The sequence below is a fragment of the Phyllobates terribilis genome, unplaced genomic scaffold (assembly GCF_046119375.1).
Source record: "Phyllobates terribilis strain yellow unplaced genomic scaffold, ASM4611937v1 Scaffold_2__4_contigs__length_985480577, whole genome shotgun sequence".
Lineage (NCBI taxonomy): Eukaryota > Metazoa > Chordata > Amphibia > Anura > Dendrobatidae > Phyllobates > Phyllobates terribilis.
Window position 1 is genome coordinate 114,738,280 of NW_027362762.1, and position 24,087 is coordinate 114,762,366.

The following is a 24,087-nucleotide window of genomic DNA, read 5'->3' on the forward strand; positions in this document are numbered from 1 at the left end:
AAGCCCATTCCTGTTTTTTGCCATCGACTCAGCGCCACTTGCACAGAAAGCTCTGACTCAGATTGTACATAATGTAAGATTGAGGCTGGGGTCTGTTCATTGTGAGATAATTCCTTGTTATGTCCTGGACGGTCTTCCCACTCCAATTGTACTGGGTTTACCCTGGTTGGTGAAATATAATCCGATAGTGGATTGGCAATCCAGAGAGATCATTGAATGGGGAGATTACTGCTATGAGAACTGTTTAAACATTTCCCTTTCTGCAGTCTCTACAGAGTCCTTACCTGCGTTTTTGTCTGATTTTGAGGACGTTTTTCTAAGAAGGGGTGTTAGGATTTGCCTCCTCATTGTGCATATGACTGTCCTATTAACCTGACCCCGGAGCTAAACTACCTAAGTCCAAACTGTATAATCTTTCTGGTCCTGAGAGACAAGCCATGAAGGATTTCATTGCGGAAAGTCTGGAGAAGGGACATATCAGACCCTAATCTTCGCTTGTGGTGGCAGGCTTCTTCTTTGTGAAGAAGAAAGATTGCGGTCTCCGTCCCTATTTAGATTTCCGGGAATTTAATCAAATTACCATCTGAGATCCATACCCTCTTCCTCTGATTCCAGATTTGTTCAGCCAGGTTATCATTTTCCTATCCACATTTGTTTGCAGGGCAGTTGTCCTGCTCTTACCCCCATTTTGCTTCCTTTTTCAGCCTACTAGCCCGTACTACAACTGTTTTACAGAACAAATGTTTGAGTCCCCATTGGCTTCTATGGGGATCAGACTCGGAGTCATGTTCGGGTCAAGTTCTGGTACCCGAACCGAACTTCGGACTACAGTTCGACCGAACCCGGACATCCACGGGTCCGCTCATCCCTAGTCATGGGTACTAGATTCTGTGATGGGACGTTGATCCAAGAACTCGTATGATTGACGTATGTAGAATCAGGAAGGAATTTTTCCCCTAATATGAGGCAATTAACATCTGCCTCATGGGGTTTTTGGCTTCCTCTGGATCAACATGTTAGGTTATAGGTTGAACTCAATGAACTTATGTCTAACTTTAAGCTTAAAAACTTTGAAAACTATGAAACTGTAGTGAAACCAGCAATGAACCTTGAGGTACAGCACTTACTATCGGAGTCATTCAGAGTAGCAGTCATTGACCACAACTCTCTGGGTGCGGTTTTCAAGCCAACAGAGCCAAGTTCCTTAAGAAGTCTTGCATGCAGCCCATCTGGTCCTGGGCTTTTTTCACGCTGATTTTATTAGCCATCAGAAGTGTCTGACAGCAGCTTACCCATCTCTCTCTACTGAAAGCACATGCATACTCTGCCAAATAAAGCATGTATGTGTATGGAGAAGTCAGGAGGAATAGCAATGGGCCAAGCAATCATCTATTAAAAGTGTATAGCCAGCTTTAATTAATCATTGAAATTTTGAAGTATGGTTTGTTCAACCATATAATGGTTCCATGTAATTGTCATTTTCTTTGTCTTACTCTGAAGTGAGGTGTAATGAAGATGTCATTGCCAGGCTCATAGATGCTTGAATCTAGAACTTTTCTGTAGCGTCGGCGTCCCTGCCTCCTGCTAGGCAGGGACGCTGTTCCCCTCACCTCTCCGCTCCGTGCCCGGTGTCTTCCTCCCGCTCTGCTGGCAGCGCGCGCTCCTTCCCGGCCACTGTGCTTAGGGCGCGCGGGCTCTCCCCGTCTCTTAAAGGGGCCGCGTGCGCCGTCCTAAGGAGTCCCCGGCCAATTGCCGGAGGATCTCTCCATATATAAGGCACCGCCTCCAAAATGGAGGTGCCCGAGCAATGTTGTAGCATAGTTCATCACTCTGCTTCAGCCCTCAGGTCCCGTTACCAGTTACCTGCCAGTTTCCTGCCAGTTTCCTGTCTGATACCTGCCTGACTCGTGTCTATCTGCTGTTATTCCTGCGGTCCGACAGTCTGCCTACCAGCCCTGCCAGTCTGTCTATGGATCCGTCTGCCCGCTCACCTGGGAGCGCTCACCTGCTACCTGCCTGCTAGCCTACCTGGAGGCTCTGCCGTCACGTGCTATGACCACCTGCCTGTCCAGAGAATCTTACCCGCTCACCTGGGAGCGCTCACCTGCTACCTGCCCGCTAGCCTACCTGGAGGCTCTGCCGTCACGTGCTGTGACCACCTGCCTGTCCAGAGAATCTTACCCGCTCACCTGGGAGCGCTCACCTGCTACCTGCCCGCTAGCCTACCTGGAGGCGCTGCCGTCACTTGCTGTGACCACCCGCTTGTCCAGAGACTCTCGCCCGCTCACCTGGGAGCGTCCACCCGCTACCTGCCTGCTTGCCTACCTGGAGGCTCAGCCGTCACTTGCTGTGACCACCCGCTTGTCCAGAGACTCTCGCCCGCTCACCTGGGAGCGTCCACCCGCTACCTGCCTGCTAGCCTACCTGGAGGCTTAGCCATCACTTGCCGTGACCACACACCTGTCAAGAGACTGCCCCCGTCACTTGCCATGACCTCCTGCCCTCTTACCCAGAGACTGTCCCCGTCACTGGCCGTGATCTCCTGCCCTCTTACCCAGAGACTGTCCCCGTCACTTGCCGTGATCTCCTGCCCTCTTACCCAGAGACTGTCCCCGTCACTAGCCGTGACTGCCTGCCCGCCTTCCCTGGGTGTCACCCGCTTCCTTACAAGGACTGCCCCTTTGTATAGTTGCTCTGTGGTTCCACCTCCCAGACCCGTTACAGTTTGCTCGGGCCATGGAACCCGGTGGCACCCAAGCTCCCTCGCTCTCGGACCTATGTCATGAACTGTCCCGTCAGAGGTCCCAACAGGAGTCCATCCTGAGTCACCTGCGGAATGTCAACTCTCGCCTGGACACTCTGACTGCTCCACCAGCTACCACCGCTAGTGTCATGACTCGCAACCCGGCAGCGCCGCTGCCCACCAATACCATGGTATCCTGCCCTGGACCCCGGCTTTCTGCACCTCCTCGCTTCGGAGGTGACCCCGCTCAAGCTCGGGGCTTCATAAACCAGTGCACCCTGCACTTTGAACTCTTGTCCCACCAGTTTATCTCCGACCGGGCCAAAGTAGCCTTCATCATGTCCCATCTCACGGGGGAGGCACTGGCTTGGCTAAATCCTCTATGGGAGAGAGGAGACCCCCTGGTGACCGACCTGCCAGCCTTTCTCACGGCTTTCCGGAAAGTCTTCGACGAACCCGGACGGAAGACCTCATCCGCATCATCTCTGCTACGCCTCCATCAAGGAAATCTCACCGTGGGCCAATATGCCATACGGTTCCGTACCCTTGCTTCGGAGCTGGCCTGGGATAACGACGCCCTGGTGTCTGTCTTTTGGGAGGGTCTGTCCGGCCGTATTAAAGATGAACTCGCCGGTCGGGACATTCCTACCACTCTCGACGACTTAATAACTCTTGCCACCCGGATTGACATCCGGTTCCAGGAGCGCGCCAAAGAGGTCACTCGTGAGAGGAGGTTTTCACGTCTAGCCCCTACCTTTCAGAAACCCGTCTCTTCTCCCGCTACTCCCCAGGCGCACTCATCCGAACCTATGCAGGTCGACCAGACCAAGATGGTCAAAACCCGTCAAGAGTTACGCCGAGCTGAGGGGAGCTGCTTCTACTGTGGCAGTAAGGAGCACCGGATCCGTACCTGCCCGGAGAGGTCGGGAAACGCCTGTGTCTAGGATCGCTCAGAGAGGTCGTCCTAGACAAGAATAAACCCTCTCCATCTCTGTTGCTGTCGGTCTCTATCATCTGCGGGGAGAACCGTTATTTTGAACTAGCCCAACTTGACTCTGGAGCTGCCGGAAATCTCATTTCTCAGTCCCTGGTAGAAAAATACCGCATTCCCACCAAACCTCTGGCTGTACCCTTATCTGTCGCTGCTGTGGATGGGGACCTCTTACCACGTCCCATCCAACTCATCACCGAATCCATTACTCTGCAGGTGGGAATGCTGCACTCTGAGAGCATCTTCTTTCATGTTCTGCCTGGACTCTCTCACGCCCTCTTGCTAGGCCTACCTTGGCTTCAGAGACATGCACCCGTGCTTGATTGGCAGACCGGAGAAGTCCTTCGCTGGGGACAGGACTGCCATAAGACTTGTTTAGTTCCCGTCCATCCTGTCCGTCCTTCTCCTACCCCTGCTAATCTACCTGGACTTCCGATTCCCTATTGGTCTTTTGCGGACGTCTTTAATAAAAAGGAGGCAGAGACATTACCCCCTCATAGACCATACGACTGCTCAATCGACCTGTTACCCGGCGCTACTCCTCCCCATGGGCGTATTTACCCTTTGTCCGCTGCTGAGACCCGGTCCATGTCTGAATATATTGAGGAGAATCTGGCCCGGGGATTTATCCGGAAATCTACCTCCCCGGCGGGAGCAGGCTTCTTCTTCGTTAAAAAGAAGGACGGCTCACTCCGTCCCTGTATAGACTATAGAGGCCTTAACCAGATCACGGTGAAGAATAAATACCCCCTTCCGCTCATTCCGGAATTATTTGACCGTCTGAGGGGGGCTAGAATCTTCACCAAGCTGGACCTCCGTGGGGCCTATAACCTGGTCCGTATCCGTCAGGGGGATGAATGGAAGACGGCATTCAACACCCGGGACGGCCACTATGAATACCTGGTAATGCCCTTTGGTCTCTGTAACGCTCCCGCCGTCTTTCAAGAGTTGGTCAATGACATCTTCCGGGACCTTCTCTACTCCTGCGTAGTGGTGTACCTGGACGACATCTTGGTCTTCTCTCCGGATCTTCTCACTCACCGGAGGGATGTTCGTCAGGTCCTGCTCAGGCTCAGGCAGAACCACCTCTACGCTAAATATGAGAAGTGCCTCTTTGAGCAGACCTCGCTTCCGTTTTTGGGCTACATAATTTCTCAGACCGGCCTACGAATGGATCCTGATAAACTGTCTGCCATCGAGAAGTGGCCTCGACCAGAGGGGTTGAAGGCTATCCTGGGCTTCGCCAACTACTACCGCCTCTTCATACCGCACTTCTCTTCCCGGACTGCCCCAATCTCTGCGCTCACCCGTAAGGGCACTAATCCCAGAGAATGGCCGCCTGAAGCAGAGGAAGCCTTTCTTTCCTTAAAACAGGCTTTCTCTTCCGCCCCGGTGCTGCATCGCCCGGACGGCAACAAGCAATTCTTCCTGGAAGTTGACGCCTCCTCCTCTGGAGCCGGAGCGGTACTTACCCAAAAATCGTCTTCCGGAAGAATGGTAACTTGCGGCTTCTTCTCCAAACTCTTCTCCTCTTCTGAGCGCAACTATTCTATAGGAGACCGAGAGTTATTGGCCATTAAGCTGGCATTGGAGGAGTGGCGTTACCTGCTCGAGGGGGCTCTTCACCCGGTAATAATTTACACGGACCACAAGAACTTGGCTTACCTCCAGAGTGCCCAGAGACTTAACCCGCGCCAAGCCCGGTGGTCCTTGTTTTTTGCTCGCTTTGATTTCGTTCTTCATTTTCGCCCGGCTGACAAAAACATCAAAGCTGACGCCTTGTCCCGATCCTTCCTGGTGTCTGATCTCGAGGAGGAACCTAAACACATCATCGATCCCGCTAGAGTAATGCAGGTGGCCCCCGTGAATCTAAATAGTCTCCCTCCCGGTAAGACGTTCGTAACTGTACCTGATCGGGAGAAGATCCTACACTGGGGTCACTCGTCTAAGCTAGCTGGCCACTCCGGTCAGAAAAAGACCCTCCAGCTTATTACCCGGCACTACTGGTGGCCTACCCTGCACAAGGACGTAATAGACTTTGTTTCTGCCTGTGTGTCCTGCACCCGCAACAAGGTTCCAAGACACCTGCCAGCCGGTCGCCTTCTTCCTCTTCCAGTACCTGCTGCCCCCTGGCAGCATATAGCTATGGACTTTATTACAGATCTCCCTGTCTCTGCCGGTTGTACGGTCATTTGGGTGGTCGCTGACCGCTTTTCCAAGATGCTTCACTTCATTCCCCTGCCGGGCCTCCCATCTGCACCCGAGCTGGCTAAAGACTTTATGCGCCACATCTTCCGTCTCCATGGCCTGCCTCTCCACATCGTGTCGGATCGTGGGGTTCAGTTCACCTCACGCTTCTGGAGAGCCACATGTAAGCTGCTAGACGTCACCCTGGACTTCTCCTCCGCTTACCACCCACAGTCCAATGGTCAAGTGGAGCGGATCAATCAGATCCTGACCAGTTACCTCCGGCACTTCGTTAATGCCCACCATTCAGACTGGGTGGATCTCCTACCATGGGCCGAATTCTCTTACAATAACCACGAGAGCGAATCGTCCTCCAAATCCCCGTTTTTTGTAGTCTTCGGTCAGCATCCTCGGATCCCATTTCCCGTCTCCACCTCGGTGGACAATACGGCTGCGGAATCCCTCGTTAGCGAATTTTCCTCCATTTGGGAGAGTACCCGATCCGCACTCATTCAGTCGTCCGAGCGGATGAAAAAACACGCTGACAAAAAACGCCTGGATCCTCCACAATTCCGTCCTGGAGATAAAGTTTGGCTCTCGTCCAAGTATGTCCGGCTCAAGGTTCCTTCCTACAAGTTAGGGCCTCGGTTCATCGGCCCACTGGAGGTTATCAAACAGATCAACCCGGTGGCCTATAAATTGAAACTCCCGGCCAACTTGTGGATCCCTAACTCCTTCCATATATCTCTCCTCAAACCCGTGGTACTTAACTCTTTTTCCAAGTCTACAGGTACGCCTCCTGCTCCGGTTTCCGCTGAAAACGAGTTTGAGGTAGAGAACATTCTGGCCACCAAAAGGGTAAGAGGAAAGACCTTTTTTCTAGTAGATTGGAAGGGGTTTGGTCCTGAGGAGAGAACGTGGGAGCCCCGGGAGAACATCCATGCCACTCTCATCCTTGATAAATTTCTGTCTGGCCTAAAGAAGGGGGGCCTAAAGGGGGGGGTACTGTAGCGTCGGCGTCCCTGCCTCCTGCTAGGCAGGGACGCTGTTCCCCTCACCTCTCCGCTCCGTGCCCGGCGTCTTCCTCCCGCTCTGCTGGCAGCGCACGCTCCTTCCCGGCCACTGTGCTTAGGCCGCGCGCGCCGTCCTAAGGAGTCCCCGCCCAATGGCCGGAGGATCTCTCCATATCTAAGGCACCTCCTCCAAAATGGAGGTGCCCGAGCAATGTTGTAGCATAGTTCATCACTCTGCTTCAGCCTTCAGGTCCCGTTACCAGTTACCTGCCAGTTTCCTGTCTGATACCTGCCTGACTCGTGTCTATCTGCTGTTATTCCTGCGGTCCGACAATCTGCCTACCAGCCCTGCCAGTCTGTCTATGGATCCGTCTGCCCGCTCACCTGGGAGCGCTCACCTGCTACCTGCCTGCTAGCCTACCTGGAGGCTCTGCCGTCACGTGCTGTGACCACCTGCCTGTCCAGAGAATCTTACCCGCTCACCTGGGAGCGCTCACCTGCTACCTGCCCGCTAGCCTACCTGGAGGCTCTGCCGTCACGTGCTGTGACCACCTGCCTGTCCAGAGAATCTTACCCGCTCACCTGGGAGCGCTCACCTGCTACCTGCCCGCTAGCCTACCTGGAGGCGCTGTCGTCACTTGCTGTGACCACCCGCTTGTCCAGAGACTCTCGCCCGCTCACCTGGGAGCGTCCACCCGCTACCTGCCTGCTTGCCTACCTGGAGGCTCAGCCGTCACTTGCTGTGACCACCCGCTTGTCCAGAGACTCTCGCCCGCTCACCTGGGAGCGTCCACCCGCTACCTGCCTGCTTGCCTACCTGGAGGCTCAGCCGTCACTTGCTGTGACCACCCGCTTGTCCAGAGACTCTCGCCCGCTCACATGGGAGCGTCCACCCGCTACCTGCCTGCTTGCCTACCTGGAGGCTTAGTCATCACTTGCCGTGACCACCCGCCTGTCAAGAGACTGCCCCCGTCACTTGCCGTGACCTCCTGCCCTCTTACCCAGAGACAGTCCCCGTCACTGGCCGTGATCTCCTGCCCTCTTACCCAGAGACTGCCCCCGTCACTTGCCGTGACCTCCTGCCCTCTTACCCAGAGACTGTCCCCGTCACTGGCCGTGATCTCCTGCCCTCTTACCCAGAGACTGTCCCCGTCACTTGCCGTGATCTCCTGCCCTCTTACCCAGAGGTTGTCCCCGTCACTAGCCGTGACTGCCTGCCCGCCTTCCCTGGGTGTCACCCGCTTCCTTACAAGGACTGCCCCTTTGTATAGTTGCTCTGTGGTTCCACCTCCCAGACCCGTTACATTTTCCAGTTGTATTTTGGTTCCACACTGTGTTTCCTACTGATCAAATATTTAATGAAAGTGAATAGTTTTCTGCCAGACATTTTGTTACTAGTTTTACTTCTCCTTTGTGTATTTTCAGCCTCTAGTTGACCAGCTCACATATTTGTGTTAATGTCATTGTCTCCTGAAGTCTCCATTTACACAACATAAAGGACTATGGCAGAAGCATGGTGTTAGGAGTGAATACACATTTTACTAAGGACATTACAATGTGTGATTTTACATTAATTAAGACTACTTGACTGTATGGACCTTGTAATTGAGTATCCAGAGGACTACTTTAGGCAGCTCCATATTTAATGTGCCATTCACGTGCATTCTCATTAACTGATTCCCCGAAATGTTCACAATTTGCACTTTAATCCACCGGCAGCCACTGCAGTCAGTATATACTAAGTTGTACATTATACCTATTGAATAGAATCCATGACTGTGTCATTCACTTCTGGCTCGAGTCCAACTCCTTAATGTAAAACTATGTAAAGTATTAGCTGGCGGTGCACTAGAACAAATATGTCCCAGATGTAGAAGTTATTGCAGGACAACTTCCATGACAGATGTAAATATAACATTCAGTTGAAGTGAAACAACTAACAATACCCTACACAAAATACTATACATGCACGTCGTGGTGATTGATCTATTGATCATGATGCTGGCAAAGGAAGGAGAAGATTCAAAAACCCACCTAAGGACTGGAGGATCTTCTGGTGGGCACAAGCTTTGACACATTAGCAGAAGACCACTCAAAAAAAGATAACTTTTAAATTATAACTGTCACTTAAAGAAAACTTGCAGCAGAATGTCCATGTCTGCCACTAACGCCTCCCTCCTCCCATCCCCTCTCCATAGAACTTTGTGAGCAGCAACTGTCATCACCGACCTCAATAATGTGAAAATCTGTCCTCACTGAAAACAGATTTTACCCATGCAAATGAAAGGTCAGAAAAAGGCAGATTTATGTGATAAGATATATTAGAAAGTTTCTTATCTTCACTTGTACTATTCATTTCTAAAACTAAAATTAAAATAAAAGTTTCACTTTAAGCAAAGTACTTGTCACTTCTTAGAGAACCTAAACATGTAGCACCACACGGTGATCCCATAAAACAATACACTTTTATTTAAGACATATTTAAAAGTCCATATGCAGAGTACACAGCCTTTGCGGCTATGCATTTTTGTGGAACACCTTTGTGGTGCTGGATATTTTCTCCATTCTTGGCTGTCAAAGAGAATGGACTCGGGGTCTATCTAGTGTCTAACATATTAATTCCAAGATAATAGTTTGTAAAAGCTCATGCATGTATCTATAGATGATTTCTTGAGAATTATATGAATTGATTTGTCTCCTTGAGAAAGCTTTAGGCGGAACGTACGTTGGAGTGGGGCATCCTTTCTTTGGTAGGTTCAGCTACACTTACAGTCATAGCTGAAAGTGTTGGCATCCTTGAAATTGATCCATAAAATGAAGTATTTCTCCCAGAAAATTATTGCAATTACACATGTTTTGCTTTAGACATGTTTATATCCTTTGTGTGTATTGGAACAACACAAAAAAATCAGAGAAAAAAAAAGGTGAATTGGACATTATTTCACACAAAATCCCAAAAATGGTCTGGACAAAATTGTTGACACCTTTCGAAAAACGTGGGTAAACAACTTTGCTTCAAGCATGTGATGCTTGTTCAAACTCACCTGCGGTAAGTAATAGATGTGGGAAATATGAAAATCACACTTGAAACCAGATACAAAGGGGAGAAGGTGACTCAACCTTCGCATTGTGTGTCTGTGTGTGCCACACTAAGCATGGCGAACAGAAAAAGGAGATGAGAACTGTCTGAGGACTTTAGAACCAAAATTGTTGAAAAATATCAAGAATCTCAAGGTTCCCAATCCATCTCCAGAGATCTTGATGTTCCTTTGTCCACAGTGCGCAACATAATCAAGAAGCTTAAAACCCATGTCACTGTAGCTAATCTTCTTGGACGGCAGAGAAAAATTGATGCCAGGTTGTAAGGCAGCATATAGCTCGGATGGTGGATAAGCAGCCCCAATCAAGTTCTAAAGAAATTCAAGCTGTCCTGCAGGCTCAAGGTGCATCAGTGTCAGTGCAAACTATACATCGACATTTTAATTAAATGAAACGTTATGGCAGGAGACCCAGGAGGACCCCGTTGCTGACACAGACATAAAAAAGTTAGATGGCAGTAAGCCAAAATCCTTCTGGGAAAATGTCTTGTGGACAGATGAGACCAAGATAGAGCTTTTTGGTAAAGCACATCATTCTATTGTTTACTGAAAATGGAATGAGGCCTAGAAAGAAAAGAACACAGTACCTACAGTCAAATATGGTGGAGGTTCAAAGATGTTTTGTTTGTTTTGATGCTGCCTCTGGCACTGGGTGCCTTGACTGTGTGTAGGGCATTATGAAAACTGAAGATTACCAGAGAATTTTGGGTCGCAAAGTAGTGCCCAGTGTCAGAAAGCTGGATTTTCATCCTAGGTCATAGGTCTTCCAGCAGGACAATGACCCCAAACATACTTCAAGAAGCACCCAGAAATGGATGGAAATAATGCGCTGGAGAGTTCTGAAGTAGCCAGCAATGAGTCCAGATCTAAATCTCATTGAACACCTGTGGAGAGATCTTAAAATTGCTGTTGAGAGAAGGTGCCTTCAAATATGAGAGACCTGGAGCAGTTTCCAAAATAAGAGTAGTCTAAAATTGTAGTTTAGAGGTGTAAGAAGCTTGTTGATGGTTATAGGAAGCGATTGATTGCAGTTATTCATTTCAAAGGGTGTGCAACCAAATATTAAGTTGAGGGTGCCAACAATTTTGTCCAGCCCATTTTTGGGGTTGTGTGTGAAATTATGTCCAATTTGCCTTTTTTCCCCTCTGTTTTTTTTGTGTTGTTCCAATGTTGCACAAAAGAAATAAACGTGTATAATAAAACATGTGTAGTTGCAATCATTTTCTGGGAGAAGTACTTAATTTTCTGGAACAATTTCAAAGGTGCCAACACTTTTGGCCATGACTGTATGTCCATTCAATAAAATAATATATTTATATCTATATATGAATGGTTCTACATTATTTTTTATGTTTTTGATGTACAGTGCTGGCCAAAAGTATTGGCACCCCTGCAATTCTGTCAGATAATACTCAGTTTCTTCCTGAAAATGATTGCAATCACAAATTCTTTGGTATTATTATCTTCATTTAATTTGCTTGCAAGGAAAAAACACAAAAGAGAATGAAGCAAAAATGAAATCATTGATCATTTCACACAAAACTCCAAAAAAGGGCCGGACAAAAGTATTGGCACCCTCAGCCTAATACTTGGTTGCACAATCTTTAGCCAAAATAACTGCGAACAACCGCTTCCGGTAACCATCAATGAGTTTCTTACAATGCTCTGCTGGAATTGCAGACCATTCTTCTTTGGCAAACTGCTCCAGGTCCCTGATATTTGAAGGGTGCCTTCTCCAAACTGCCATTTTGAGATCTCTCCACAGGTGTTCTATAGGATTTAGGTCTGGACTCATTGCTGGCCACCTTAGAAGTCTCCAGTGCTTTCTCTCAAACCATTTTATAGTGCTTTTGGAAGTGTGTTTTGGGTCATTGTCCTGCTGGAAGACCCATGACCTCTGAGGGAGACCCAGCTTTCTCACACTGGGCCCTACATTATGCTGCAAAATTTGTTGGTAGTCTTCAGACTTCATAATGCCATGCACACGGTCAAGCAGTCCAGTGCCAGAGGTAGCAAAGCAACCCCAAAACATCAGGGAACCTCCGCCATGTTTGACTGTAGGGACCGTGTTCTTTTCTTTGAATGCCTCTTTTTTTTTCCTGTACACTCTATGTTGATGCTTTTTCCCAAAAAGCTCTACTTTTGTCTCATCTGACCAGAGAACATTCTTCCAAAACGTTTTAGGCTTTCTCAGGTAAGTTTTGGCAAACTCCAGCCTGGCTTTTTTATGTCTCGGGGTAAGAAGTGGGGTCTTCTTGGGTATCCTACCATACAGTCCTTTTCATTCAGAAATCGATGGATAGTACGGGTTGACACTGTTGTACCCTTGGACTGCAGGGCAGTATGAACTTGTTTGGATGTTAGTCGAGGTTCTTTATCCACCATCCGCACAATCTTGCGTTGAAATCTCTCATCAATTTTTCTTTTCCTCCACATCTAGGGAGGCTAGCCACAGTGCCATGGGCTTTAAACTTCTTGATGACACTGCACACGGAAGACACAGGAACATTCAGGTCTTTGGAGATGGACTTGTAGCCTTGAGACTGCTCATGCTTCCTCACAATTTGGTTTCTCAAGTCCTCAGACAGTTCTTTGGTCTTCTTTCTTTTCTCCATGCTCAATGTGGTACACACAAGGACACAGGACAGAGGTTGAGTCAACTTTAATCTATGTTAACTGGCTGCAAGTGTGATTTAGTTATTGCCAACACCTGTTAGGTGCCACAGGTAAGTTACAGGTGCTGTTAATTACACAAATTAGAGAAGCATCACATGATTTTTCAAAGGGTGCCAATACTTTTGTCCACCCCCTTTTTTAGGTTTGGTGTGGAATTATATCCAATTTGGCTTTAGGACAATTCTTTTTGTGTTTTTTTCATTGAAGACAAATTAAATGAAGAGAATAATACCAAAGAATTTGTGATTGCAATCATTTTCAGGAAGAAACTGAGTATTATCTGACAGAATTGCAGGGGTGCCAATACTTTTGGCCAGCACTGTATGTACAGATGTAAATAGGCTGTTCTATTTCTCATTTCTTATGACCATTAGGTGGAGAATGGATCATGGAGAAGCTTATTTGAAAATACCTTTGCAATGAACTTAGCATGGAATTGGACCCGTGTCTATGAGACGCCATGTCTGCCATGAGGGTCCTATATACTGTATGTGTGATTTTAAAAAAATGTACTATAAACTACCTTGATAACAACACAAAAGTACACTTTATCACACAAAAGAATTAAAGGGAGTTTCTAAAACTACAAAATTGATGTCCAACATTAGGATTGGAATTAGTGAGGGTCCAACAACCAGCAACCTTGACGATCAGTTGATGGATGAGGCAGTAGTACTCCAATGTGCAGATCACCTTCATTGCTTACAATCCACAGCTCAGTACTTTTGGTAGTGCCTGTGCCTGGTAATGCAGCTCAGTCTTATTCAACTGTGATATTTGCTTGGTACTGAAATTTGAAGACATCAATAAGTAAAAGGGTATTTCCACCCCAAGCATTTATGGAATATCCACAATTTATGCCATCAAAAGTCTGACTCCATTGTGGGATCTACATCCAACTCAAGAACAGGGCACAATCTTGCGAATAGAAAAATGGCCACGCATAGACTGCTCTGTCCATTCATTATACTGGATTACCAGAAATAGCCAAGCAAACGTTCTTGACTATTTATGAAACTCTGAAAAAAGCAACTAGAGATAGGAATGCGTTTGTGGCCATCTATTTTTTTGCAGTGCCCACATCCAGGGCTCGCGCCTATGGATCATCACACAGATCACACTAAAGGCAGTAGTGGAAAAAAAATTAAAGTTCAGTTACGCTTTAAGTTTGGCTTGAAAAAGATCTCTGTTGCCCGTATTTATAGTGATAGGATATTACTCTTCCACTCAAAGGTCATTTTTAATAGGGTTTTTATATTCTGAATTAATATAGAATGAACCAGATCATCATCTCTTGAGCAGTGTGAAGAATGGTTACTAACAGCATCTCTCACTTGGAGGACATGTCCTTTCCTGCATTACAAAGAAAATCCATTGATTTGAGTGACAACCGAGTAATGGTTAATTTCCCCTATTTTGCTGCTGTAGGAAAAGAATTCACTTACCACCAGTTTTCCTAATGATGGCTGACTGATCTGATCTGCTTATCGTTAAGATACTCATTTGACAAGGATTATCCAATATAGAGAACCCCTTTAATCAGTATTTCAATAAACCAATCACAGGTTAAGTTTCCAATGACAAAATTAAATGGCTCTTTATCCTGATGATCACTAGACAGATATGGTAAGATATCATTAGACAGTACAGGTCAGAACTCCATTACCATGTGAATTGCTAATGTGCTTGTTAATAGCAACATCCGCTCTGGAATTATCACACTTAAGTGTTTATCCCATCACAGCTAATGAGGTCACTAATGGCCAAAGCACAGTTACTTACCTGGTAGGTGACCATGCAGGATAAATTCATCTCCTGTGTTCGAAAATGTGGACAGTATTCATGTCACATTTCTGTGCAAACCTTAAACTGTATCATAATTGCTAATCCTATCCTTAGTTTGATAGCGTCCTTGTATGTAAATGGTGGCTGCTAGATCTACAGGGAATGCATGGTTTATCTGTCCTAGTGAGGAAAGTTACATCACAGGCAATGGCCGTACACATTAGATGGCTGTTGCCCGAATGATGCTTCGCCCATCTTAGTTAACGCTGCCATACATAGTAGCGCTCGCTTGGCTAAGCGCTCCTGTATTCTCTGTGAGAAAACCTCCAACTTACACGTTGGGTGCCTTCTTATCTCCTGGAGAACAATGCAATTGGCATTCCGTAATTAGACATATCCGACTGACATCTCCTCCAATAATCAGTTGGGAGGCACCCCCCATTACACATCAGATCGTTGGTTGAACCCATCAATATCAGCGGGTTCAGCTGACATTAGTCTAATGTGAATGGGTGCCTTAAGTCAGGAGATTACTTTCATTGTTATCAGGAATAGAAGATACAGAACAGATGATGAGCACACTCTCATGGGGAAAAGTCACTCATCAGTGGGTTATGTATGCAAAGTACTCACTAAGGCTATGTGCCCACGATGCCGAAATGCTCCGGATTTTTCCTGAGCGTTTCTGCATCTCCCTTGCAGAAAAAACGCATGCGGATTGTACATGCGGATTGTACATGCGTTTTCCTGCCAGGGACATGCGGATGTGAAGCGTTCTTCACTTGCATTTCTGCATGCGGGTTGACAAGCGCTTTCCAAACGATTTTAGCATCACTTGGAAAGTGCTTGACAACTTGGTCACACTATATAAATCCATGCAAACGGCATGGATTTATATAGTGTGACCGGAAGAATGGTAAAAAATAAATATTATACTTACCTTTTGATGGCCCCCGGTGTCCTTGTCCTGGCTTGCCGGCAGCTCGCAGTGGACTCAAGGACCTGCCATGACGTCATTTAGTTATGTGACGGGTCACGCGACCGCCGACGTCAGCAGTCGCGTGACCAGTCACATGACTAAATAACATCACGGCAGGTCCTTGAGTCCACTGCGAGCTGCCGGAAAGCCAGGACGCATTGCTAAGGAGACCGGGGGCCATCAGAAGGTAAGTATAATGTATATTTTTTATTTTATTCTTTTTTTTACAGGTACTATGGTACCCGGGTCCGGAGGAGAGTCTCCTCTTCTCCAAACCCGGGTACCATCCGCACATTGAACCGCATGTTATCCGCATGTACAGATGCAGTGATGCGGATGACATGCGGTCCGATTCAAGTCAATGGCGGCGAAAACACAGCGATTCCGCTAAATAATTGGTAGTGCTACGGATTTTTCCGCAATGATAATCCGCAGAGGAAATTTCCGCAGCATGTGCACAGCATATGCGGATTATCATTGGGGAACATGGCAGACCTTCTACCAAGCGTTTTTTAAGCGTTTCTGCAGCGGAATTGCCGCTGTAGAAATACTTAAAAAACGCATAGTGGGCACACAGACTAAAGGGTAAGGATGGGTTTACACATTGCATATTTGTTGCAGATTTTCCAAACTAATAATAAGCAGCATTTTACAGTACCAATAAAAGTGGATGAGATTTAATGGGGTATTCCCATGTCCAAGATCCTATCCCAATATGTAGTAAGTGTAATAATAATAATAATATTAGCAAATACCTCCAATTAGAAATGTAGTATAGTTCTTCAGATTCGTTATGTCGCTTACCCCATGTGCAGGGCATTGCAGTAACTTAGGCATCAATGGTTATGGCCACTGATATAGTGACAGTTAGTTAGTTAGCTGTTAGTGTTCGTAAATATGGACGCTTAAAGGGGTTTTCCCACGAACAAAGTACATTTTAATTAATAGATCTTGGAATAAAAACAAGCTCCACAATTCAATGTGTTTAACAAAAATGTTCCTGTGCTGAGATAATCTTATAAATGTGCCCCTGCTGTGTACTGTGTAATGGCTGTGTCTGATCGTACAGGAACATGTTCTGATCATACCACATCTCCTGGGCAGGAGAGGAAGCAAAAGAAAATATACAGATATTAGGGTGTGGGACCGCAGCTGATTCTTTTTGTGAGGCAAAACATTTCACTGCCCGTTTTTAAGCAATGTTTTATGTCAAAGAAACAATCAGCTGTGATCCCGTGCTGTAATGTCTGTATACTCTTTTGCTTCCTCCCCTGCCCAGGAGCTGTGGTATGATCAGACCATGTTCCTGTACGGTCAGACACAGCCATTACACAGTACACAGCAGGGGCACATTTATAAGATTATCTCAGCACAGGAACATTTTATTTAAACACATCCAATTATGGAAATTATTATTATTCCAAGATCTTTTGATTTAAATGTTGATTAAAATTAACTTTGTTCATGGGAAAACCCCTTTAAGCTACTGCAATGCTCTATACTACATTTCTAATTGAAGGCATTTGCTAATATTACTATTATTACACCTACTACATATTGGGATAGGATCTTGGAGATGGGAATACCCCTTTAACTTTAAGAGTTGTTCCACTATTTTACACTACTTTTTCATTGATGACCTATTCTAAAGGTAGGTAGCTTATCAATATCAGATTGGTGGAGGTCCGACACCCGGCACCTGCCCCAATCAGATGAGCGGCCGGCAATCAGGAGTTGTGGAGCTCAACAGCACAGCTCCGTCAAATATTTATTGGCCACTGCCAAGTATTGCAGTTTGTGAGGAAGGTAGAGAACCTATAATTCATATATATTAGCAAGTGACACAAAATCACGTCCCAAACACATTTATTAAGCTAAATATTAAGCGAACAACCCCTTTAAGTTAAATATACACTAATCTGTCAATAAACGTTTACATATGGAAGCATTAGAACGGCTGTATAGTTACTTGTCCCCCAGTAAAAAGGATGCATTTTCTGTAGAAATGCAGTGTGTCAGTCATGAGAAATCGAACACAGATGCCATATGCAAATCAGGCTACAAGTGCATTTGGGGTATGTCAATGCATTTAGAAAAGGCAGTGCAGTGACACGCCCCCAATGCACTTTCCATCTAATCTGCATATGGCTTCTATGCTCAATTTCTAATGACAGGCGCATCGGATTTCTACAGGAAAGGAAACATTTTTACTGGGGAACAAGGGATTGTATAGCCGTACCATTATGTTTATTTATTTTTCTTACTTATATAGCGCCATTAATTCCACAGTGCTTTACAGACATTATCATCACTGTGCCCACTGGGGCTCACAATATAAATTGTCAGTATGTGCTTTAAAATTATTGTGAGTGTTTATAACATTATTTAAGAAAAACAAGAGAGTAAGAATTACCTGCAAAGTGGTTCTACATGGTCTCTATCGAGGAAATCATGATCACGTTTCACTGATGCAATATCAATTGGAAACTGAGAATCTGAAATGATAAATTGTATAGTTGTGACACATGACTAGCTACCCAAATGTTCCCGAAAAAATAACTGATTGTTGCAGAAAACATAGCACTGTGGGAAAAGAATATGAATTTCATGTTGGCTCGAATCTTCCCATCTCTGTTCCTAAATTAGTAATCTTAATTATCTTCCGGAGCTGGACATATAAAATACAGGCGGGTTATACATACAAATAAGAATAAATGTATAAAATTCCAAGAAATATGACAGGCACAGGAAACAGGGCACTGTACAAAAGGGTTTACAGTATACAAAAGTGAGGGTAGAAGCTGCTTATAGAGTTGTGTGGTGGAAACAGGGTAATTGTTGGGTGCAAGCGTTTTCGCAAAAGGTGGCTATTTAGGCTGCTTTTGAAGGGTTCAAATGTGGGGAGACTTATTTGTTGGGGTCGAGTTCCAGAGTTTAGGGGGATGCACGGGAAAAATCTTGGAAACAATAAAATGAGGAGAAGACAATAGAAAAGGAAAGAAAAAGATAATGTGAGGATCAGAGGTTACGTGTGGCTATTTAGCGGGAGATTAGGCTAGAGATGTGTGAAGGGGAAAGATTATAGACAGTCTTACATGACATTGTTTGGGATACTTTCACTAGGTGATGGGTAATGCTGGTTTAATTAGACGAGTCAAATATTAGGGAACAGGTGTTCCTAGTAACATTCTATCAAGCCAATTAAACAGGCCAACAATCATTTGGACAAACAAGCAGAACGCTCATTCGCCTGGTGTGATGGTTTTTAGTCAATGGCAGCAGTACATCATCCAGTTTTCCATGGCAGTGATCTGTGGGCCTTTAAGGGTATGTGCCCACGATGCGTATTTCATGCGTATTTTGTGCGGAAAATTTCGCAGCATAAACGCATGATATACGCATGTTAAGCCCTCTGCCATGGTCCCCTATGTAATTGTAATGTCCATGCTGCGGAATTTTGCACAGCGTTTTTGATATGCGGAAAATTCCGCAGCATGTCAATTCTTTGTACGTTTACGCATGCGGAATTGCCATCTACAATGCAGTAGAAGACGCAAGGCAATTCCGCATGTGCAAAACGCGCGAATTACGCGCGAAAAACGCATGCCAAATTCCGCATGCATTTTTCCGGGAAAATGACATGCGGAAATGAAGCGCAAATTTCCGCTTCATTTGCGCATCGTGGGCACATACCCTGAATATGAAAGTGATCATTGGTTTTTGTGCACATGCCTATGCTCATTGGTCCTTGTAAACATGGCACTGATCATTAGTCCTTGTAAACATGGCACTGATCATTGGTCCTTGTAAACATGGAAGTGACCATTAGCCCTTGTAAACATGGCACTGATCATTGGCCCTTGTAAACATGGCACTGATCATTAGTCCTTGTAAACATGGCACTGATCATTGGTCCTTGTAAACATGGAAGTGACCATTAGCCCTTGTAAACATGGTACTGATCATTGGCCCTTGTAAACATGGCACTGATCATTGGCCCTTGTAAACATGGAAGTGACCATTAGCCCTTGTAAACATGGTACTGATCATTGGCCCTTGTAAACATGGCACTGATCATTGGCCCTTGTAAACATGGCACTGATCATTGGCCCTTGTAAACATGGCACTGATCATTGGCCCTTGTAAACATGGCACTGATCATTGGCCTTTGTAAACATGGAAGTGACCATTGGCCCTTGTAAACACGGAAGTGACCATTAGCCCTTGTCAACATGGCACTGATCATTGGTCCTTGTAAACATGGAAGTGACCATTAGCCCTTGTAAACATGGCACTGATCATTGGCCCTTGTAAACATGGCACTGATCATTAGTCCTTGTAAACATGGCCTGATCATTGGTCCTTGTAAACATGGAAGTGACCATTAGCCCTTGTAAACATGGTACTGATCATTGGTCCTTGTAAACATGGCACTGATCATTGGCCCTTGTAAACATGGCACTGATCATTGGCCCTTGTAAACATGGCACTGATCATTGGCCCTTGTAAACATGGCACTGATCATTGGCCCTTGTAAACATGGAAGTGACCATTAGCCCTTGTAAACATGGTACTGATCATTGGCCCTTGTAAACATGGCACTGATCATTGGCCCTTGTAAACATGGCACTGATCATTGGCCCTTGTAAACATGGCACTGATCATTGGCCTTTGTAAACATGGAAGTGACCATTGGCCCTTGTAAACACGGAAGTGACCATTAGCCCTTGTCAACATGGCACTGATCATTGGTCCTTGTAAACATGGAAGTGACCATTAGCCCTTGTAAACATGGCACTGATCATTGGCCCTTGTAAACATGGCACTGATCATTGGCCCTTGTAAACATGGAAGTGACCATTGGCCCTTGTAAACACGGAAGTGACCATTAGCCCTTGTCAACATGGCACTGATCATTGGCCCTTGTAAACATGGAAGTGACCATTAGCCCTTGTAAACATGGTACTGATCATTGGCCCTTGTAAACATGGCACTGATCATTGGCCCTTGTAAACATGGCACTGATCATTGGCCCTTGTAAACATGGAAGTGACCATTGGCCCTTGTAAACATGGAAGTGACCATTGGCCCTTGTAAACACGGAAGTGATCATTAGCCCTTGTCAACATGGCACTGATCATTGGTCCTTGGAAACATGGCACTTATCATTGGCCCTTGTAAACATGGCACTGATCATTGGCCCTTGTAAAAATGGCACTGATCATTGGTTCTTGTAAACATGGCACTGATCATTGGCCGTTGTAAACATGGAAGTGATCATTGGCTCTTGGAAATATGACATTGATTGTTAGATCTTGTATACATGGAAGTGATCATTGACCTGTATAATAATGGCCTGATCAGTTGGCCGTTGTAAACATGGAAGTAATCATTGGCTCTTGTAAATATGATGTGAATCGTTGGCTCATGTATACATGGCACTGATAATTGACCTGTGTAATAAAGGCACTGATCATTGGCCGGTGTAATAATGGCACTGATGATTGGCTCTTGTAAACATGGCACTGATCATTGGCTCTTGTAAATATGACATTGATCGTTAGCTCTTGTATATATGGAAGTGATCATTGACCTGTGTAATAATGGCACTAATCATTGACCTGTATAATAATGGCACTGATCATTGGCTCTTGTAAATATGACATTGATCGTTGGCTCTTGCATACATGGAAGTGATCATTGGCCTGTGTAAATATGCCAGCGATCAGTCAGGACCCCTAAGAGTTCTTTGAATCGGCGCAAAAATGCCCTTGTCAAAATACCCATACAGTTAAGAATGAATCCGCTGGCAGGGGGCAATGTTAGAAGTATCTTTATCAACCTGCATAAACTGCTCCAGTATTAATATCATTTTCCTGAAATTCAATTAAGGATACAAAAGGGAAGACGAATTTGTTCAAGTTAATCAGACTCCTTTGTAGTCTGCGGCCCTTCCCCTGACATAATCTGTTAACCCACTCTAGCCCTCGAATCCTTGTCATGCAGAGCTCAGTAGGTTTATCCTGCAGACAGAGGTCGGGACACCTTAATTATTTTGCTTATTACATAAATATTATTATTGAGTGCACACCGTTACTACTGTATCAAGGACTGGGTGGTCCTGATGAATGGGATCCGCTGTTCTCAGGATGACTATGTTTTTAGTGGCTGGCATAATTATGGTTTTAAAGCTCATAAAAATCAGCCTTCCCGGGGTGTAAAGTGCGATGGAACAGAATGATGTCATGGATGAAAAGCATGGCAAATTCCATCAGAAGGCTCGGTGCTGTTACCTTCATAAAGCTGAGCGTACTGAGGAAATCCAGCCGCCCGTAACCACTCACATGCTTCTTTTGCCTCGAGTTCTGAAAAATAGAAAGAACATAAAGTAAATGTAAAAGTAAATCGCCTGGACATTCATGCTTTATGGACACAGAACTTCATAAATCATTTGTGATTCTCATAAACAAGGAAGTCACTCGAATCATAGCAGTGAACGGGAAATACGTCACGCACACATTCCTACCAAACATGCTGCAGTGCGACCGTAAGGTCCCCAGCCAGACGATGATTGCAAAAAACTGCTGAAAATATGCAAATAAAAACGGAAACCAGAGTTTTTTTCTTTTATTCTAGTAAATAGTTTGATTTTAAACCATTACAAAAACGTGATCCATTACAGAGCTCTTTCTGCACATGTGTGCCTCTAATTTCATACAGATACGTTGAAACATTTTTTATTAGACTTTATATGCATTTATCCTTAGGACTCATTCAGATGTCCGATTTTTACGCATGAGTGCTGTCTGTGATTTTCATGGATAGCACTAGTACCTGGGATAGTTTATCAGGCCATTCAAATGTCAGTAATTTTTGAGAGGTCAGCAGAAAATCGCGGAGACATGTCCAATTTTGATCCGTGGGGAGGATCAAAATCATCAATGCAAGTCAATGGGTCAGTAAAAAAAAATCGGACTGCACTCAGATGACATCAGAGTGCAGTTCGATTTGCACAGACTGAAAGAATAGAGGCGGTGGAGAAACTTTTTTATTTTATTTCTCCACGAACAAGAAAAACTCCTATCAAATCTGATCTGATCAGAGTCTGATCAAAATAATCAGTCCCTTTATCTCGTACATGAGAAAATCGGAAGTCTGAAAGAGTGCTTAGGAAGATGCGGAGAGAATGGATGGGGTTGGGGTGCAACTCTGTTCACATGTCAAGCTGCCATTCATTTGTAACAGATTCAGTATATAAAAAAAAACTGGATCATTTACCTATGGAGTAAAAACGGGTGCAAGGATGGTTTCCGTTTCGCATCTGTTTTTGTTCCATTAGTAATGGATCTGTGTTTCTGAACACCTCTAATGTTTCGGGCATGTGAAGTGCTTTAAAAAAAACAGATGCTATCCGTTTTTGGCCGGCTAAAAAAGTTATACCAGATTTCAGTCAAACAAATGAATATTTAAAATATTTTGACCCCATTCAAATGTCTGGATCCTGTACTTCATGATTTTATTTTCGTTTTTGTCATCCCAAAACTGATAAAAAATGGAAATAATTACTGGACATGTGAACGAAGCATAAGCATTGTGTTCTTGTCCAATAAAGCACAAAAGCTAAGACTGATAAAGAAATACATTAATCATAAGATTTTACATTTTCATTCTTGCTAGATGTTACTATTATTGAGCCGAGATTGCTGAATGAAATGTTGCCATATGTAAAGGATCATAAAAACTCTGACGTTTCTGCAGTTCACATGTTGAAATCTATATAGTTACATAGTTTGCAAGGCTCCAAATAGACACGAGTTCATACAGTGACACGAGTTCATACAGCTGAATCTAAGTTCCTGTAATGTTGTTCCACAGGAAGGTAAAATCCCTCATGAGCCAAAACAACAAAACAATTTTTCATATCTTAGGTGGCAAAAATCTGTTCCCTTATTCATGTTAGGCTTTGTGACCACGATGCAGAAATGCTCCGGATTTTTTCCTGAGCGTTTCTGCATCTCCCCTGGCAGAAAAAACGCATGCGGATTGTACATGCGGATCGTACATGCGGATTGTACATGCGGATCGTACATGCGGATTGTACATGCGGATTGTACATGCGGATTGTACATGCGGATTGTACATGCGTTTTTCCTGCCAGGGACATGCGGATGTGAAGCGTTCTTCACTTGCATTTCCGCATGTGGGTTGACAAGCGCTTTCCAAGCAATTTTAGCATCACTTGGAAAGTGCTTGACAACTTGGTCACACTATATAAATCCATGCAACCGGCATGAATTTATATAGTGTGACCGTAAAGAATGGTAAAAAATAAAAAAATAAATATTATACTTACCTTCTGATGGCCCCCGGAGTCTTGATTCGATGCGTCTCGGCTTGCCGGCAGCTCGCGGTCCACTGAAGGACCTGCCATCACATGACTAAATGACGTCAGCGCAGGTCCTTCAGTCCACCGCGATCTGCCGGCAAGCGAAGACAAGCACACCGGGGGCCATCAGAAGGTAAGTATAAAATTTATTTTTTATTTTATTCTTTTTTTTTTTACAGGTTCTATGGTACCCGGGTCCGGAGGAGAGTCTCCTGTCTTCCACACCCGG

The 24,087-nt window shown here is 45.3% G+C and overlaps 1 protein-coding gene across 8 annotated transcripts in view; it reads right to left on the minus strand.

The window, feature by feature from the left end:
* The window catches only part of STARD13 (StAR related lipid transfer domain containing 13), a 536,983-nt gene that overhangs the window by 47,723 nt on the left and 465,173 nt on the right, over nucleotides 1–24,087 (minus strand). For all 8 annotated transcript variants that reach the window (XM_073662518.1, XM_073662520.1, XM_073662519.1 and 5 more), the window contains 2 exons: nucleotides 21,766–21,837; nucleotides 17,886–17,967 (listed from right to left, as the gene is read on the minus strand). In XM_073662518.1, the coding sequence (XP_073518619.1) occupies nucleotides 17,886–17,967; nucleotides 21,766–21,837 (154 nt within the window). The remainder of the gene's footprint in view (nucleotides 1–17,885; nucleotides 17,968–21,765; nucleotides 21,838–24,087) is intronic.